Below are 20,606 nucleotides of genomic sequence, written 5' to 3' on the forward strand. Positions count from 1 at the left end.
TCACAGGTGGCTCCCAGAAATTCTACCCATCCACCTCACAAAGCCATCTTCTTGACATTGGGAGGGCTCTGGTCTGAGAATGACCAAGTTCCTGTGACTCCATCGTCAGTATTATAAAGTGACTCACAGGAGGCAGCCTACTGACGCTGGATACAAAATTTATCTCTATAGATCAAGTACAGTAGATCAAGTACAGTATGTGTGTTGGGCAGCTTGGCTGATCATGTGGTTGTCGCTGAAAAACTATGGACTGAGATCCTTGCTCGGTTTTCCAATGAGCTGCAAATTAAGCTACAAAACGAAACTATAACTTCTAATTTTGATGCTAACATTCCTTCTTGCGGTCACTTGGTTTCCCTCCTTTCCATGATAAATGTCTGTTTTCTCTTAAAATTGTTCCTCTGTATTAATCTGAAATAACTCTTTGCTATCATTTAACAGAAATGTGTGCTCTGGGCACCAGAACATGGTGCTCTACTTGTGAAAAAAATCATTCAATGAAAATCCTATGGGTCATAATGTTCCATCCCCAACCCATCGTGGGCATCATGCATGACCAAGCAGTGTTTTGCTCCCATGTGCAGGGGATCCCCATATTTCTTCATTGGGGGTGGGGGAACACAGAGCAGAGCAGCAATACAAATACATCAGTCACATGCCATGGCTCAAATTTCTTCCTACGATTTCCAGATCTACTTGTGTTTCCATCCACTCCTTCTTGGCTTGTGAATCTACATCTTGATTATTTCACAACTCTGGTGCCTCAATTTCCTTTTATCTCCCTATCTCCACCAATGTCTTTTCCTTGTCTTACATATTCAGTCTTCCTCCTCCCCCTACATCTAGTGTCACAGCTTGGTTTTGTCTCCAGGCCATTCACTTCCCTCCTGGAAAGGAAGTCTCCTGAACAGTCTGCTTCCTCTCTGTCGCTATCACCTCCAGCCTCTGATGAGACGATTCACAAATAACACTTTCATTGTTAAGTCTGAAGACTTTCCTCCAACCATCAGCCAACTCTTAGGTTTTTTGAAGTCCCCTCTTCCTTGAAGCACTCTTCTCCTATAGAGCAGTGGTTCTCAACCTTCTTAATGCCACGACCCTTTAATACCCAACAGTTTCTCATGTTGTGGTGACCCCCAACCTTAAAATTATTTTTGTCGCTACTTCATAACTATAATTTTGTTACTGTTATGAATCATAATGTAATTATCAGATATGCAGGATGTATTTTCATGGTTACAAATTGAACATAATTAAAGTATAGTGATGAATCACAAAACAATATATAATTATATATTGTGAAATATTTATGTGTTTTCTGATGGTCTTAGGTGACCCCTGTGAAAGGGTCATTCGACCCCCAAAGGGGTCGAGAGCCACAGGTTGAGACCCACTGCTATAGAGCTTTCTTGCTGACAAATCCTACTTTGATCTTTTCTTGGTTTTTGTTTTTCTCCTGCCCTTGAGGCAATGATATTCCTCAAGGTCTCCTCATTGGCCTCAATTGGCTTCCATTCCATTCTTGCTCTCTAAGTTTGTTCCTTAGTGACTTGGGCCACTCATTTACAAGTGTTACAATCATTCATATACATGTGCTATTAATGATTAAATCTATACATGATTTAGATCTCTTTCTTTTTTTAACATTTTATTAGGGACTCATACAACTCATCACAATCCATACATATACATACATCAATTGTATAAAGCACATCTGTGCATTCTTTGCCCTAATCATTTTCAAAGCATTTGCTCTCCACTTAAGCCCTTTGCATCAGATACTCTTTTTTTTTTTTTTAAGCATAAGGCATGACTTCTAGCCACAGCCTACTTCCTGTCCACCAGTCATCAATCCAGGAGATACAGGTTGGGGTTAGTGCAATACTGTTCCCATCACCTGAGTCTACTTTCAGGTGTGGGGGCCACTGCATCCTATTCACAGTCTGGTTTTTTTCGCTGTGTGCTTTGTTGATACACTAATTTAAAGTTCAGCACAATGTCTTTTTTTGTTGTTTTTGCTTTCAGTTATATTCTTCTCATTTTCCTACCAAATCCTTTATTCTTATTCAAACCTTTTCTTGGAAATCTTTCTAGTCTGTGTAAGGCATTATCATTTCAATAGCTTGTTATTTCTAGTCATTCTTCCCAAATTGCTTTCATCTATCTCTGCCATTGCCTAGTCTATCATTTCTTCTATTTCTGGCCAGTAGCTATTTACTCTTTCTCTTCTACCCTTACACGTACATTTTCCATTCAGTACCTCTGAACTTTCTTCTAGATGTTGTTCCAGAGATTCTTTCCTGGCTTCTCTTCTCTGTGTAAGGAACCCTGGTGGTTTAGTGGTTATGTGTTGGTCTACTAAGCCCAAGGTCAGCAGCTTGAAACTACCCATCACTCCTTGGGAGAAAAACAAGACTTTCTACTCCTTTCAAGAATTACAGTCTCTGAAATTCGCAGGGGCAGCTCTATCTCATCCTTATAGGGTTGCTATGAGTCAGAACTGACTCAGTGGCAGTGAGTTTGATTCAGGGCTTCTATGTGTATCCTCCAAAGGAGTCTTTAAACTTTCGTTTTATCTCAGTCACTTCCTGCCTAGGAGCTGCTCCCTGGGGGTTTCAGGGCTGGGTCCTTTCAGAAGCAGATCACCAGGCCTCCCTTCTGAAGCACCTCCAGGTGGGTTCAAGCTGACAACCTTTTCAACTGTGGATGACCACTGAGTCATTTGCAGCCTCAGGGACCTTTTAATTTCCAGACCTGTGTTTTCCTTTACTTCAGGTTCAAGGCCTTCTTGAGGAGTGTAAAGTGTCACTGCAGCAGTGAGGAAGTTATTCTCTGAACATGGAAATTTAGAATCAATTTTGAAATCCCTCTCTCTATGCCCACATATTAAAGTTCAATTCCTTGGCAGCCCGCTGAGTTTTATGATGATAACCCTTTACAAAGTGGAAGTTAATTTGATGTGAGAAGGAAGAATAATTTTTTTAGTGTGATTTGCTGGCATTTGCTTTGGTTTCAAAGGGTGTGATAACTCCACATGGTGAGCTCATTTATTTTTTTGACAATTATATCTCCTTAAATTGGCCTGGCACTGACAAATTCATGTGTTCCAACCTTTTCAATAAGGCAGAACAAGTGGAACACTTTGGGAAAAAATAAATGGAATAAAATAAAGAATCATGTTTCTGAGTCTGTTATATATTTTTAATTTATCATTACTTTTGCAAGTAATCCACAAGTAAATTATCAGGGAAAAAGTTTTCAAAACCTTTTCACAATTCCATTCCTCTCTCCAGAAACACAGCTTTTTAAAAAAATGTGTATGACCTCATCCTTTTTCTTTGCATTTATCTCCAGACATCCATATAGAATTACCTGTTCTCCTTTGAATATACTTGGACAGAAATGGTAGATTGTAAAATTGGCCATGATACTTTTTAAGCAGCTGTCAGGAGAGGTTGGGTTTATTTCTCTACCCCTGAATCTCAACTAGCCTTCTGCCTTGTATCATGTGGGAGAAGGGATGGGCCTATTGTCAGCACAAGACTCAAGATGGCTCACCCTTACAGCGAGGGAGGTGTTAATGAAAACGACTCTTGGGAGGGGGGAAAAGGGAGGGAGGGGGGGAAAAAAAGGAGGACCTGATGCAAGGGGCTTAGGTGAAGAGCAAATGCCTTGAGAGTGATTGGGACAGGGAGTGTATGGGTGTGCTTTGTACAATTGATGTATGTATATGTATGGATTGTGGTAAGAGTTGTTGGAGTCCCTAATAAAATGTAAAAGAAAAAAAAAAAAAAGAAAATGATTAGGGCAAAATATGTACAGATGTGCTTTATACAATTGATGTATGTCTATGTATGGATTGTGATAAGTGTTGTATGAGCCCCTAATAAAATGTTTAAAAAAAAAAATAAATAAATAAATAAAAATAAAAAAAAATAAATAAATAAAATATCAGGAAAAATTCACTAATTTTCTCTTTGTATACAGGAAAGTAAGCAGATATATGTATATTTATAATCAGAATTTGTGTATTCATTAAAAAAATTTTAAATGCCAAAAAAAAAAAAAAAAAAAAAGAAAACGACTCATCCCTACTCTTAGTGTTACATACACCCTGTTTACCTAGTCCTTCCCAGTTATTTGGTGGGAGTTAGAGACTTGAGTAGAAGAGCCATATTAAGAAATGTCATTCCACTTCAGGCATTATAAACCAGCCAGCCACCATCCAAACCAAACCAAACAACTGAACCAACTATGCAGGGTTTCTGAGTTTGAAAATCTTTAAAGGAACAGACAGCCTCATTTGACACCTTCAGAGCAGCTGATGCGTTTGAACCAACAACCTTGTGATTATCAGTCCAACATGTATCTCACAGTTCCACTAGGGCTGTCTACTCTTCAGGTGGATGCACATATTCTGTAGGGTCCTTATGAGTTAGAATCAACTTGACAGCAACCTGCTTCATATCCTCAACATGGAAATCAGTATAGCTACTAAAAAGACTAAGAGTGACTGCATCTATTAACATGGCAAATGCTCTATAACACAGCAAGTAAAGAAAAGCGTTTCCAAAACTGCAGCATATACTCCATGGCAGTTGGCTTTTGCTGTGTAACCACACCAAATCTTCGTCCTTAAAACACCCATTTAACTCACAGTTCTGTTTTTCAGCACTGTGGGCTGGGCTTAGCTAAGAAGTTCTTACGGTCAAGCTGGCTCAGCCAATCTCAGGTGGAGGCAGACTCATTTATGCATTTTTCTACTCTCCAGATGGAGGCAAATGCATCCACACAACTCTGCATCACCTGGTCTGGGATCTCTCTGCTCCCCCCACCCCCCACTTCACCTTTCTGCTTCATCAGCCCATAGCCATGTGGATCTGTAGCCATGTGGGTCTGCAGGGGGCTCCAGCTACCATATGACCCAAGGACTTGAATTGCACTGGCCTGGGATGCCTTCTTAATGAAAAAAAAAAAAAAAACTAAAAAACTTCTTGATATAAAATTCTTTCTTGTACATAATTTGAGCGTCACTGGTTTTGCTTCTTTAGACAACCCAACCTGGCACACAAGGTATTAAAAAAAGTACTTGCTAACTGATATAGAATTGTCCACAAACCTTTGCTGTTTGCAGGAGTGTTTGTGTGGAATGTCTGTAAGTACCCCTTCAGGTTTAGTGGAATGTAGTAAGTACCCCTGGTGGTGCAATGGTTAAAGCCCTCAGCTGCTAATAGCCCCTCATGAGTAAAGACCTGGCAATCTGCGCCCTCTAAGATTCTAGCCTAGAAAATCCCCCCCCTCGGGGGGGCGCAGTTTTACTCTGTTCTGTTAAGTCATTCTGAGTCTGAATTCACTCCGCAGGACGTAACAGCAGTCATCAGGAAGTGGTCCTGTTCAGCCCAGTAGTCATTTTTATGTTCACTCACTGAAGGTTTTCTCTCAGCCAGCAGGTGTGTTTCAATACAAAAGGCAGTCTGTGCCTGGTGTTTAAAGACCTCGAGCAATTCTCTATAAACTAAAGTGATAAATATTGAACAAATAGAAATCTCTATTGTTTGCTCTGGGAAGCAAGCAAAATTTTATATCTATAAAGTAGCTCATACACTATCGTGAATCAGATTTTCCTTTTTCTTTTGGCAAAACACCACATTTCAAGCTGTAAATGAACATTTCTTCTTGAACCCTGACTAACCAAACTTATTCTAATTTTTAAATTTCATTCATTTCAAAAATTAAGTGATACTACTTGGGTAATATATGAACACATCTTGGCACAGAGTAAGCATGGAACAGTTCCTAAGGGCCTCCTAATTCCCTTAGGGGGAAAATGAAACTCAAGACAAATGTTTATTTCATAAAATGACCCCAATAACAGATTTTATTCTTTCACCTTATCCTTTTCTTCTTGTCTCAAGGAAATTCTTTTCAGAAAAAAATTAATTAAAATTCCATATTTTTGCATCTGACTGAAATCCTATAACTTTATTTCCTTTATTTATTCTATGAGACTTTCGATGAGCTCCTTAGCCCCACCTCAACTCAGTTTCCACATTCATAAAATAAGGGTGATAATACATTCTTCATCAAACAACAACATCCTCATATTTTATGGAACCATGATTTGATTTGAAATGCTTGCTAATGGGAATAGATGTCTTGAAGAGTCAAATTTCTAACCATAACTTAAAAAGAATACTAAGTAGAATTTGGGGGAAAATTGTCATATTAAATCTAGGACTCCCATTTGTCTTTCTCAGATGTACCCCAAATGACAAAACCTCCATTATTGGTAGTAGAAAAGAAACAGTTTCTTAGGAAAATGAAATGTTTTCTGAGTCATCAATGTTTCTCAAACTAGTACAGAACCACAATTATGACTGTGTCCCTTTTTATTTTTATGGCTGGATTGAAAAAGAGGACTCCCTCCAATGCCTGTACCAGAAGGATATTATTCTACAAATAAGGGCCCAGCGTGACTTTCATCAGAAAGCTGGGTCCTTCTGTGCACAGCGGATTGGTTCTCAGCCCAAGGGCTCTGGGGCACGACATATAAAGACACGCTCTTCATTGAGTCCACCAGACTCAGGGCAAAGAGTTACCCCTGCCTGTGGAACTTAGGGGAATGTTCAAACCCTGTCCTACCTGCAGACTTCTGTGGCCAGAAGCGTAACCGGGACTTGAAGATGAAACATTTTCTCCCCCAATTTTCTTCCGTCCTGGCCATCTGCTGCTCCTGCATGCTCCAGATCCCCTCCTCAGGTAAGGACATCTTTCCGCCGGACCCCACCTGGCTTGAGTCCCCGAGGAAGACTGAGGCAGACCTTGATCCTCCTGGATGGGATTGAATTGAATCACTTCCTCTTTTCCTACTGATCTCCAACCTTTAAACAGTGTGAGACGATGCAACTCCTGCCCCAGGAATGTTGCGGAGTTCCTACTTAAAATTGTAAGGAATGAGGTGTGGACCTTGTAGAACTGGAGGACAACGTTAACATCTTAGGCATTTGTGGTCCCAGAATTCTGAAGGAACGGAATTTACAGTCCAATGACAGAGAACGGAGGGACGGCTCGTGAGGGGAGGAGGGAAAAAGCATCTTTTCAAAGTCTTCCGGTGCGCTCCCTCGAGGCAGCTCCTGGGAGAGCACAGCCCGGCTTCTTGGCTTGGGGCGCTGTCCGAGGTGCTGACCTTGCACGTGTGCAGTCAAAGTAGTGAACCAGGGGTGATGTGAATGAATTTCAGGTCACTGGTTAGAATCCGTTATCATCTCTGGACTCAGGGAGGGAAGTGGTGATAGTCGTAAACACAGAATGCTTCACAGTTTGAAATATTGTATTCGAATTTTGATTTAGAAAAGGGAGACAAACTTTGGAAATGTATTTCAAACGGGCCAGTTGTTTCCCCTCCTGTGTAAAATATCATCACAGAGATGTAGTCATTGCAAAGAATCCTTAGGGATTCATGGAGTCAGGAACAGTCACTATGATTTCCTAATAAATGATGTTCTAGTCTGTCTATCTTCAGTGATACCAACCTAAGGCTGTCAGTAGCTTCATCTTCTGAGCTCCATTGGAATCTTGTTTGTGTTATACTTTCAGCATTTTGTTATCAACTTTTATTGATTTGTCTATATATTTATACCCATCTCTTTCTTTCTCCTATTTGACTATAAATTCCTTGGGGGCAAGGTCGCTCCAGTATTTTCTCTTTGCATTGGTAGCAGAGAGCCTTAGATGGACTGTATCCTCAATACATTCACGTAGTGTTGATTTGGATTGCTTTGTAGTTTCTGAATGAGACCAACCGTCACACATTCCCTAATGCCAAGCGTCAGTCTGTCCGTACGTAATTTCTATTTTACTGTTGGCCATCCATGGCGTTCAACGGGAAGGTTGAAAAGCAAATGGAGTAGTCTCTCTTCTCCTAATCTGTATTTTTATGGTTTTATCACACTAGGATTCCCTCAGCCTCTCGCTGACCCTCCAGACGGCTTGGATGTTGTGCAGCTTGAGGTACGCTGTTGCTCAGTAATGTGAGACTTTAATTTTATCGGGAAATATCCTGCGGATAATGGTCTCATAAAACAGTATCTTGAGAGTAGAGGCTTGGCTGTCGCTGAAATTCATGGTTGCAGTTTTCACGGCCTCGCTGGAGGCAACCTGAGAGTTGGATTGAGACTCACTGCCACTGTGTGAGAAGATAAGACAAGCTTCAGAAAGGGGTCGTTTTTTAATTTTTAGATGAGTTGCAATGAAATTCTACTGATTAAGGACTGTACCACTTTTCTTTGATTCATTTCCTCATTTATTATTTATTGCTTTTTTTTCCTTTTAGCAACTTGCATATTGTCTGGGTCAGTGGGCAACTCTTTCAAGTCAACCTAAGGTAAATATAGTAATACATGTAGTCCTTCTTTTAGCTATAGCAGTGCATGTGCTCATAGCATAATAGATTGCCATGATAAGCACATTCCTTTTCAGCCTACAGGAGAATAGTACATGTGTGTTTAAATGTGTATGCATAAGCCTATACCAGCTGCCAGTGAGTCGATTCAGACCCATAGTGATCTAACAGGACAGAATGGAACTGCTCCACAAGATTTCTGAGGCTGTAAATTTTTACAGAAGCAGATTGCCTCATCTTAAACTATCAAGGGAACTCTTTGAATCTAAGTTGCCATAAAAATATCAGGAGTGGCTATTCTCATCATTCTTATAGTAACATATATATTTAATAGATTAATTGTATGCATCATGACATGTCATAGCATACATTACAAATTTAAGCTAAAGCAAGCAGTTCCTTTAAACATTGGTAGACTTAATGTACATGTCCTAATAGACACTACAGTAACGACCACAAAAAAATCTCTCAATGGATACAAAGTAAATGTAGATTCATTTGAAAATGCATATGGTCATGTCAGGATAGAATTCATTATTCTTGGGATAATCTCTACATGCCTTGAGCCACAATTCCTCTTCCTTCATCACCTCTGTCAGCACCACACGATTTCATGCTCCAATCACACATTGAACTCTCTACCCTCCTCAGATGCATAATGCCCTTTATGTCTTACACATGCTTTCTCTAAGCCAGAAACACCTTTTCCTCCTTTCCATGCTGGAATTAACAGCCCAGCCTCTGAAACCAAATAACCAGGGTTCAAATCCCAGCTCTGTCACCAACTAGCTACCTAACTTTAGAAAGTTTCTTAATCATCCTGTGCCTCAGTTTTCCTCATCTGTAATTTGAGGATAATAGCTCCATTGTTGAGTGCTTTCAAAGCCAATTCTGACTCCTAGGTATCCCATAGGACAAAGTAGAACTGTGGCGTGGGGTTTTCTTGACTGTGATCTTTACAGCTCCAGCTCTTTCTCCCTCAGAGCTGATGGTGGGGGTGGGACTGGGGAGATTCAGACAGTCAGTCGTTCAGTTAGCAGGCAGGCACTTAGCCAGTGCACCGTGAAGGAGCCTTCCAATAGTCACAGCATCCTCCTAATAGTATTGTGAGGATGGATTGCTTTAATATTTGTGGAGTGCTTTCAAGGATGTCCAGAACATGGTAAATGACATCATTTAAGCTTTAGCTGTTACCATCGACTTTTTAAAAGAGTTACTGTATTGTTTTGAACATCTACATAAGAAAACATATGCCATCTCAACAATGTCAGCAGGTACCATTCAAGGACATTGATGACATTCTTCAAGTTGTGCAACCGTCCTCCCCATCCTTTTCCAAATCACTCCATCACCATTAACATAAACCCAAAGCCCTCTAAGCAAATCTCTCCTTTTTCTTATCCCGTGACGCCCTGTCATCACAAGTAATCTTTGATTCCTATACATTTGCTTATTTCATAGAAGTCAGGTCATACAGTATTTTCCCTTTTGCACCTGACTTATTTCACTCAGCATAATGTTTTCAGGGTTCAATCATGTGTAGCATACATCAAAGCCTCATTTCTTCTTTATGATGCAGTAATATCCCATTGTGTGTGTATGCAGCACATTTTGTTTACCCATCCATCTGTCAGTGGATGTTCACATTGTTTTCAACCTTTAGTTGTTTTGATAAATGCTGCAATAAACATTGGTGCACAGCTTCTGTTGGTGTTCCTGCTTCCGCTTCTTCTGGGTGTATTTGTGGGATTAGGATTTTTGGGTCCGATGGTAGTTGGAGGAGTCACCCACATGTTTTCAATGCCGCTCTATTTTATCACATTTTTGCTAGAAGTGGATGGGAGTCCCCGTTTCTTCAGGCCCTTGCTGACATCTGTTGTTGTTATTGTTACTTTTTACTGCTGCTCTACTGGGATGAGGTGATATCTGATTACGGCTTTTACCCTTATCTCTCAATGCAACTGATTCTCATCATTCAAGATTCAAAGGCTAGCGTTCCTCTCAAATGTCTTCAATAGATCGTGTCTATTTCCTCTCACTTGCACTCTGTCATCATTCACGTTTGAAGACAATTGTCATTGCTCATCTTTAGAAATACTCTTTACAGTCTTGGCACCTGAGTAAAGACTTGGGGTGAGAACGCAGACTCTCCATCTGCTAGCATGGCCACCCCACTTCTCCCTGAAGGGTCTCCCTTAGCCCTCACAGGAACGCTGTGCTGGTATCCCCTGCATCCGCAGAGGAAGTGGAAGTATGCCTGTCACCTGTGGGACAGACAGTGTTAAATGAAGTTATTGGCTTTCCCAAGCACAGGAGACCACCTAGCGTACCCTCACCCCCACCATGTCCATTTTCCCAAAGTGGATACCATTCTAGAAGAGCAGGAGTTGCTCACTGAACAAAATTACCTGTACTGACTGTGACCCTCTCAGCCTTGCTGCTACCTTGACGTGTGACCAGGAGCAAGCCGCTTCCGCTCTTGCATCTCTCTTTTGTCCAACAGTGGGTACGAGTTGCACGGGTGTCGGTCTCCGTCCTGCTCTGGCCTACAGCACGGGTCAGGTCTGTGACGCAGGAAACCTTATCTTGAAGCAATCCAGGGAAAAGTTACCTCTGCAGATACTAGCAGCGCAGACGTCTTTGTGTTTCATGTTTCTGATTGCCACACGGAACTAGAAGAAGTTTCTGGTTACTTTATGGGAAGTAAGTCAACAGATTCTTATGAACAGAGAGTTGTAACATTCATTCATTAAAACATAGGTGTTTTGAGAACCTGCCATGGTCAGGTGCCATGGAAACAGAAGTGATTAAAGCCAACAAAAATACCTGCTTTCGTGGAGATTATATTCTGTTTGAGAAATATTAAGCAAGATCTATAAGTAGACTTTAAACTTTTTTCTTAAGAAATTAAAAAATCAAAACCAAGAAAATGCTTTTGAAATGTTGAGAAGGGTAAAGACATGAGGAAAAGCATCTTCCTATTCCTTGTTATCTTTTGGCCTGTAAAGTAACAGTATAAAGATGAACTTGATACCAAACAAACAAACAGTTTAATAAGTGTTCATGAACACACACACACATTAATGTGAGCAGATGTTAACAGAAAAAAGTAAAGGCTGTGGAAATAGTAGACACACTCTACTGACTTAAAATGGTGATTCTGAACAAATAACCGTTCTCCATGTAGCCTCCCTCATTATGATGTTAATGAGCTATGGGGTGTGTGTGGGTGTGTGTGTACCTATATACTTGTGCACGTGCGGCGCAGAGAAAGAGGGGGAGAGGATGAGGCGAGATAGACAGAGACCAAGGGAAAGTGAATGCATAGGCTTCACCTGCCCCCACTGCAAACCTCTCTGTACATTCTGTAGGAATATGTATTTATAAATCAGATGTGTTATTACCAACTTTAATTTCTGTTTGAAGGCTGAGCTCATGCAAGACTGCTGAAATGTGATACAGATGCAAATTATCAATACTAGCAGATCAGCATATTAAACGATCTGGCACTTTGATGAACTACGGGCAAGAAATCATGCCCTGTGGTTTTGGAAGAGGAGCGCCTCATGCTCTCATTGCCTGCACCTTGGGCTGGAGGGCCTGCACATAGCTTTTCCTCAGCCCCAGTCATGCCAACAATGGCCGGGCAGGCTTCTAGCAGACCTAGAAATAAAGAATGGGCTTTCTGAAAGATGGAGATTTGTGTACAAAGCAAACATTTAAAAACAAAAAACTGGGGGTACATTTGAACCAATCCTAAACATTTGAATTCTAGAGTAGATCTGTCAGCAACATGAAAGGCTTCAATAACTGTTCTATTCATGTCTCAGTTTGACGGTTCTCTGGGAACACCTTGGGCATCGCTAACTCTCTCGGGAAGGTGCCCTGGCGGCCCAGTGGTTAGGAGCCCTGGGGTTTGTTCCTCGGGAGAAACATGTGGCTGTCTGCTTCTGTAAACATGATCTATAGTCTAACCTGTAGTCCTGGGGTCAACGCCAAGTCACAGCAGCCCTGTAGGATGGAGCAGAGCAGCCCCCACCGGGCTGGCAAGTCCTGGTGGCATTGTGCGTTGGTATTGAACTGCCAGGTGCAAGACTGGTGGTGAAAACCCACAAGCAGCTCCATGCAAGAGTGGCAAGGCTGTCTGCTCCCATAAAGATTTATTGTCTCTGAAATCGGACCCAGGGTCATTTTTGGTTAGCATCGAAGTACTTAAACCCTGCCCCACCAGCACTCCTCCCACAAAGATGACAGGCAGCCTTGGCATTTGGGGGCAGTTGTACTTTGCTTGGTGGGGGGCTCCACGGGTTGGGATCAACTCAAAGGCAATGGTTTGCCTGCTTGCTTGTTTTTGAAAACCCAGTGGAGCCCAGTTCTGCTCCGACGCACACGAGATCACCCTGAGTCGGCATTGACTCCACAGCACCTGGTTTTATTTAGGACGTCCATGGTTAAAGGCTTGGGTACTAACGGTAAGGTTGGTGAGTCAATCTACTCAAGGGTGCCTCCGCAGAGAGGCCTGAGGATCTACTTCTGAGAGATCATGCCCCCTGACAGCCCATGATGGGCAGGTCTACTCGGAAACACGTGGGGTCACCATGAGTCAGAATCAACTTGACAGCAGATAGTGTGGGTTTTTCTTCATTTCTGTACTAGAGATCTCAGAGTATGGTTTTGCTCCCAAATATGGGGAAAATGAAATGACATTAATTACTTTAAATGTATGGCAGCTTTCATTTTTGTCAAGTCTGGCATCAGTTATCCTCTCAGAAAGCTTGGATAACAGAAGAATATGTTTTTTGGTTTGCCAGTTCATTTAATAGTGTTCAATGAATGCAGAGAAGTTCCAGGATGTAACATACTGAAAACCTTGCCCCTTGCTTGTGTCCGTAATTCCCTCTCATCCGTCTTTTCTTAAGGTCAATCAAGACATCTACAAAAGAGTGAGTACCTCCGATCCAACAATGCATGCACTCAATGCTCACTTTTTGAACAAGTGGAGCTTAGTACTAACGTTGTTTTTCTTTCTTTTTCCTTTAGTTTTTATTTCACTACTCCAGATCTCAGGCACCAAGACATCCAGCTCAAACTGGGGTTGGTATTGTGTTATAATCATCTTCTTATGCCCCACTGACTTCTTAATTCACATATGCAGACAGATGGAAAGAGCAAGGAGCTCCCAGATGCACTCTGGGTCAGAGCTGTTTAGTATGTTCCCTGACTATGAGTCTCCTGGCAATGCTGGCTATGAGTCAGAACTGACTTGATGGCAGTGGCTATGTTCCTCCTGGGGCGATAGGATTCTCTCTCTCTCTCTCTCTCTCTCTCTCTCTCTCTCTCTCTCTCTCTCTCTCTCTCTCTCTGGTGGGGATGGAGGTGGCTGGGGATGACTGATTTGAAAGTTAGAGGATTAAAAAACAGAAAAGGAAAAACAAATAAATAACATTTTATTATGCATTTAAACAGCTGTCCAGAGAAGAGTCTGGTAAACTCTGTGCTCTATTTACATTGCCCCATACGACCATCTGTTTTTAAATATCAAAAAGTGCATGGTAGAATGCAAAGTGAACCACCCATGTGCCCTTCCCTGAATGTCACAGGGGCACGTGCTAGGAAGATGATCACCATCACTTCTGAGGAGGTAAATCTCAGTGGGTTCAGGTTTGGAGTTCTGGGAAGGGCAGACGACATCCTTTTAATCCAAGTTCCCTGTCACAACAACAGAAAATTCAGCTTTAGAAAGTCATTTTACAAGGGTGGTCTTTGCTTAGGAAGTGTTGCGTGTCTGTTTATAGTGATGGAAAATTTGGCAATGGGTAGTGGTGAGGGTTCCACAGAACATTGGATGGAATTGGTGTTGCTGAATTGTACACACGGAAGACGTGTTGAATTGGTGAATGCCGTGATAGGTATATACATGTACAACAGTGAAGTAATTTCTTTACGTGATTAAGGCTTTTCAGATCTTTCGAGGGTGCCTTCTAAAAACGTAAATACCAAGCAAAAGCATTGTTCCCCTAGGGAGCAGAGGCCCATGGGTAGGACATAACTGGGACTAGAGAAGGGTGAGAACAGCCCTGGTGGAGCAAAGGTGAAGTTCTCCCCTGCTGAGGGAAAGGTTAGCGGTTTGAACTCACCCAGCGGTCCCCGGGGGAAAGGCCTGGAGAGTCACTCCTGTAAAGTTGAAGAAACCCCTGCAGGGCAGTTCTCTTCAGTAGCAGGGGCCACGATGCATCAGAAATAGACTGGGTGGCACCCAATGACAAGGATCAAGAAGTGCCATGGACATCACAAAGGGAGAACCAAGGGTAGTGCAAAGGAAACGCTAAACTGTCTGTGACCCTAAGTCCCGTGGACACGGAGCCCAGACATCCAGACAGTGGCCCTTTGTCCACGTCCCCCCGGGTCAGGGAATCATCAACAAGTGCAAACCAAACACTAAAAGCAAAACACCAAACCCATGGTCATGGAGTTGATTCCAAGCCATGGCGACCCTCTCACTCCTATGATGGACAAAGATGTACAAGACATAAAGAATTAATCTGGGCGGGAGGTATGCATGTCACATAGACTGTTGTGAGATGCCATCCAGTCAGTGCGCAACAGAGCCAAACACTGCCTGGTCCTCTGCCATCCCCACAAGTGTTCCTATGCCCAGCCCACTGTTGGAGCCACTGTGACCATCCATCTGGTTTAGAGCTTTCCTGTTTCACTGCCCACTACTTTACCAAGCATGATGGCCTTCTCCAGGGACTGGTTTCTCCTGACAACATGTCCAAAGTAAGTGAGTGGAAGTTTCGCCACCCTGGCTTCTAAGGAACATTCTGGCTGTACTTCTTCTAAAACAGATCGGCCTGCCCTTTGGGTAGTCGACGGCACTTTCAATATTCTTCTCCAGCACCGCAATTCAAATGCATCGGCCCTCTTTGGTCTCCCTTATTCAGTGTCCAACTTCCACCTGCATATGAAGCGAGTGAACACAGCCTGGCTTGGCTCGGGTGCACCTTAGTCCTTAAAGTCACCGCCTTGCTTTTCTACATTTTAAAGAGAGCTTGTGCCGCAGATTTACCCGACGGAATACATTCCTTTGGACTAGAAGAGTATGAAATGGGAGTGGGAATCTGCATGGGAGATGCTTCTCTGAGGCAGAGCACCCCGACCTAGCAGGGCGTGGAGTTGATGGAGATAAAGAGTCGGACTTAATCCCGAGGGAATCTTTTTAAATGATGTGTTTAAATTGAAACCTGCTATCAGGGTAAGCTGTTCTTTATTGAAACCATAAAATTTCAAGCTTAGACTCTGAAATGGGTGTTAGTCTGAAAATTAAACCCATTTGTAAAGGAAGCCAGCCAAAGGGATGCACATAGCCTGGGGCTGTCCAAATCTGCTGCTGGGGTACAGCAAAGGACTGCTTAGCGCAAGCATCTCCACCTTCAAACCGCCTCTCTCTTGCAGTTTCCTCCAGTGCACCCTTTAATGCACCTGGCTGCAAAACTCACCAACCGAAGGATGAGAAGAGTTCTGAAGCAAGTATGTGCTCTATTTTATTCTCTCTCTCTCTCTTTGTCTCTCTCTCTCTTTGTCTCTCTCTCTCTCTCTCCACACACACACACACACACACACACACACACACACACAGAGAGAGAGAGAGAGAGAGCACTAGAAGTGTATTTAAATGTGCTAAATGTATGCCATTGTCTTCAAACTCATGGCAACCCTATAGAGCAGGCGAGAACGGTCCCTGTGGGCTTCTGAAACTATAACTCTTTACCAGAATAGAAAGCCCCATCTTTCTCCCGTGGAGCGACTGGTGGTTTTAAACTGCTGACCTTGACGTTAGCAGCCCAACACATAGTCGCTAAGCCACCAGGACTCACTTTTATCTCCTCCCTGACTCCCTGTCACCTCCTTGGGAGAAAGCTGTGTGCCAGAACCACTGGCTGGCTGGTGTTGCACAAATCCCTCACCTTCCTGAAACCTGAGGCCCTGCCTGTCACCTACAGTGGTTATGCCTGCTGAGGGGAGTGCTGCCCGGCTCTTGTCATCTTCTCCTTTGTTCTCCTCAGCCTTATCATTTGTTATTTTGTTTTGTTTTGAACTTCCTGGTACCGATTTATTCCTCCTGACGTGAACTCTGCTTCTTTTCTCCTATTATCCTGCCCTTGTTTCACATTTCAGGGTGTGTGTGTGTGTGTGTTAGCATAGAAATGAACCTGTTCAAACTGTGAATAAATGTTTTTCAATGTTCATAAAGATTTTGTTCCATGGTAGCAGATATGTATGTTTTTGGACACCGAGGACAGGTAAGACAACCAGCTTGTCCCCAGGTGCCCAAGACTTTCTTGGTTTTAGTTCTGAAAGGTCCTAGACCCTGGAAATCCTTCGGTGCTGGAAACCGTCTGGTGGCCCGATCTCCCCAAACATGGGCAGCTGTGGGTCTGGCCCCGAGCTGACCACTTGGTGCTTAGCCAAACCCATGAGGGTCTGAAGAAACTGGAAATGGCTCCGACTTTTCTGAACAGCTCAAACATTGCCTGAGTCATGGGTCAATTGAAAAGTCGGAGCTGTGGGGAAAGGCACGAGCCCAAGCGAGAAATCAGATCGAGAAAACACGCTGCCCTTCTGCAGGAGCTTGCCCTTGGATACACAGCTGTTCTCTAGCATTGCCTTGGGGAGGGTGACTTCTGACCGCCTCAGAATGGGAAGGGGCTGTGCAGGTTCGCAGCAGAACTTTTAGCCTCCAGAGATGAGGCTTCTGTTGCCTTAACCTTGTTCCTCACAGGGCTCAGGAGCTGCTGCAGTGGACTTCACCAAGAAGGTAGGTAGGCTCCGTGGAGCTCTGAACCCTCCGAACATAGCAAAGCACCAGCAGCCTGGCTGCTTCGCAGCTCCTCTAGATGACTTCTGCCTAGAATTGACCTTGAAACACGTCCCCGAAGGAGGAGACTGAGCCTGTAATTGGAGGTTTCCCCGGGCTTGCTATGAGACAAGCCATTCTTCCCGTGGCTGTGACTATCTCATCTCCAGTCTGGCAAAGGATTCATGTGAGCGGCATGTACTCCTAGGAATATGCTTCCTGTGTCTTCTGGGCCTAAATTTGGGGGAGGACCCCATATACCAGGGGTTCTCAAACTTAATGTGCCCCAGAATCACCTGGAAGGCTGGCAAAAATCTCTGCAGGCACCACCCTCAGAGATTCAGTCGGTCTGAAGTCAGAGGGCTGAGGAAGTGCATTTCTAACCACTTCCTGGTGGTGGTGACGTGGTCGGTCCAGGGCCCACCCTTTGAAATCCAAGGCTGCCATGTGCATTTCAGGAAGACCGTGGTGCAGGTGATTGTGTAATGCTTGGTGTTTTTATGTTGCAGGATGCTGCTGCTGCTGCCACTTTGGGAAGGTCATTTTTTCTCTTCAGGGTATAGCCCTTTTCCTCTTCTTCATTTGCTAATCCTGATTCACTCCTGCCTTCCCACTGATGAAATGACTTCACCTCACCCTCTCTACAGCCCGGGCCCACCCAGAACTGCTTATAAGGGTGGGGATTCGACCACCCCCTTATGTAGAGCAGGACTCTCAGTGAAAATCACCTTCTACAACCTTGACCTTGGCAAAGCTCTGAGAAGGCAGAGGGTGGGGAAACCACGAGGCAGTGGTGGGTCAATGAAAGAGCGCTTGCCTTCCATGGGGATGGCCCTCCTTAGATTCCCAGCCAAGGCACCTTTGATGGGGCCACCGCCATGTCACCACAGGAAGCTAGCGTAGTGTATGATTCTGAACCAGTTTCAGCAGAGCTTCTAGATTAGGCTGGCCCGCTAAGAAAGACCTAAATATCTGCTACTGAAAATGAGTCAATGAAAACTCTATGGGACCACAGTGATCTGAATCACACCCCGTCATGAGGATGGTGCAGGTCCAACTTGGTAGTTAGCAACAACAAGATCTATGAATGGCCCCAAAAGATCCTAGCAAGAGGAGCTTGGGCACCACCCTCTACTCTTTCCCAGGGAAGCTGGAGGCTCTTCTTGTCAAGGTCAAAGGGTCATGAGAAGTATGTTTTAGTGTTTAACAAGCTATTCATTTACTAGAGAAGGCTTGGTGGTATAGTGGGTTACATGTTGGTCTGCTAACCTCAAGGTCAGCAGTTTGAAACCACCAGCAGCTCCTTGGGAGAAAGATGAGACTTTCTACTCCCATAAAGAGTCTCGGAGACCCCAGGGGGCAGTTCTACCCTGTCCTATAGGGACACTTGGAGTCAGCATTGACTGGACAGCAGTGAGTTTGGTTTGGATGCTCACACCTCACATCCTAAGTATTTTCATTATTAGAAAACTGTGAGAACTGAACTAGATCAGTGATTTCTACCAAATGCTATTCTTTGGATCACCGGTGCTCAGAGAAGTTTGGCAAAAATCAGACTCGTTACCTGGCTTTCTTGAGGGGTTGTAACATTCAGTAGCTCAGTATAGTCTCTAAGATACCCTGAGAGGAACGACCCGTTTAACTTGGCTTAAATGCAGTTGACCATGGAAGCCTTTCCCACCTGGCCCCCTGCCCCATAGACACTCTCTTGGTCTGCTGGACCTATTAGTAGGTTGTTCTTTGTAAAGTGCTTTGTGAAAGGATGGCTCTCTCTGATGTCTTCAGGGTCAGAAGTCCTGGCAGGGACCGTTGAAGGATCCTCCTGGCGGATGAGCAAAGGCCTTTTGTGGAGTGGTGGAGTGTGGGGACAGAGTCATGGCCCTAGGAGCAGCAAGCGATCCCGGAGTGCTGCACAGAGGATCTAGGATAGCAAGGGTCTAGGACTTAGCAGAAGGGGCCCCATTGCCGGCTTTCAGGTCCAAAGAAGGAGAGCTTTCAGGTCCAAAGAAGAGAGATCTGAAGCAAAGAAATAGAATCCATGTGGCCATGCAGTTCTGTCTCAGTATCTGTAGCTTCACCTCTTTTTTTTTTTTTCCCCAGCCAAGGAATGGCAGGAATGCTGAAGGTGATGTCTGGCAGATTATTCCAAAGGTCAGTTTCACTGCCGCTTCTCTCAACTAAGCAAATGTGCTAAATCTAACCAGAACCCCTTCCCTGGGAAGGAGAAGCAGCCAGAGGGACTATTATTTGAAAAGGAAAGACCACAAAGAACCCCTGAGAACCTTCCTCTGTGGCTCCCAGCACCACACAGGCCCCACCACGGAATGTGGCAGATTAAGCTGTCCCAGGCATGTAACAGCCTTTGCTTCCCTGACCAGCTTTTGTAGGGGTGTTGTCTCCTGTGATGGGGAGCAAGGCCCCACACAGCCTAGCTGGGTCTCCATGATACTTCACCTGGCTCCTCTGATGAGGGAAATGCCACCTGGATAGGCTTTGGGAGGGCACCAAGGAGCCCCCGAGTGCTCGCAGCGTCTTTAGTACTGCCAGACAAGGCTGTTCTTCTCAGTTCAACGGTGCTTTGAGACCCAGAGATTAAATATGGGCAGATGCCTTGGTCTTCCAGCTGTGGAAGAGGGGGTGCAGACACAAGAGCAGCTCTGTGCCTCCTCTCCTGATGGTTACTGTGGTTCCAGGGACCTGAGGCTGCTGGCCTACCAATGTGTGTCAGTGTCTCTCCTGGAGCCTGCAGCCCAGGGTCTCAGCAGGTGTCCAAGATAGCTGCCCAGATGGATGGGGGACATATCACACAGCCTCGGTTCGATGCACAGAGAAGCACATCTTGCAAGTATTGATGATGGAGAAAGGAATCTGGGCCTTTATGACACATCAAATTGAGGCAGAATGTGAAAAACATATTATAGAATAAGATGCCCGCAGGCCTGGTTTCAATTCTGAGAGTGATTTTACCTAAGCGCTACATCTTTTTTTTTCTTTTTTCTTTTGCAGACTTCAACGGTAAAGGGCAGCTGGGTCTGACAAGGCAATCTAGTGATGATTTCAGATTCTGAGAAATGTCAACAATATTTAAAGATAGTTCTCTTGCTCTGGATTCAGCAAGCAATCCAGTTGTACCAAATAAATAAGTAAATAAAATAGTAGTAATAAAACATTTTCAATTTTATTACAGAGTCTCGGGGTAGATTGTGGGTGGCTTTAAAACACTGTGTTTGGTTGATTGTCTTGTTATTTCATGGCAGTTAAAAGCATTGGCTTGGAGTAGGCTGGCTTCAAATCTGGACCCTTCTATTTTTTAGCTTGGCTACTGCCAGGAATCAAATTGTGCTCCCA

At 43.8% G+C, this 20,606-nt stretch overlaps 1 protein-coding gene across 2 annotated transcripts in view; it reads left to right on the top strand.

The window, feature by feature from the left end:
• The window catches only part of NMS (neuromedin S), a 49,280-nt gene extending 28,874 nt beyond the window's left edge, over positions 1-20,406 (top strand). The window contains exons 5-14 of one of the 2 annotated variants that reach the window (XM_075562564.1): positions 6,649-6,759; positions 7,955-8,010; positions 8,333-8,383; positions 13,321-13,344; positions 13,442-13,495; positions 15,857-15,931; positions 17,184-17,219; positions 17,768-17,815; positions 19,359-19,409; positions 20,265-20,406. In XM_075562564.1, coding sequence (XP_075418679.1) covers positions 6,684-6,759; positions 7,955-8,010; positions 8,333-8,383; positions 13,321-13,344; positions 13,442-13,495; positions 15,857-15,931; positions 17,184-17,219; positions 17,768-17,815; positions 19,359-19,409; positions 20,265-20,294 — 501 coding nt within the window. In that variant the 5' untranslated portion in view covers positions 6,649-6,683 and the 3' untranslated portion in view covers positions 20,295-20,406. Of the gene's footprint in view, positions 1-6,417; positions 6,760-7,954; positions 8,011-8,332; positions 8,384-13,320; positions 13,345-13,441; positions 13,496-15,856; positions 15,932-17,183; positions 17,220-17,767; positions 17,816-19,358; positions 19,410-20,264 lie in introns of those variants that run through there. The other variant, XM_075562565.1, reaches the window with a different exon arrangement.
• The last annotated feature ends 200 nt before the right edge of the window (positions 20,407-20,606 follow it).

This window comes from Tenrec ecaudatus, chromosome 11 (assembly GCF_050624435.1).
Source record: "Tenrec ecaudatus isolate mTenEca1 chromosome 11, mTenEca1.hap1, whole genome shotgun sequence".
NCBI classification, from domain to species: Eukaryota; Metazoa; Chordata; class Mammalia; order Afrosoricida; family Tenrecidae; genus Tenrec; species Tenrec ecaudatus.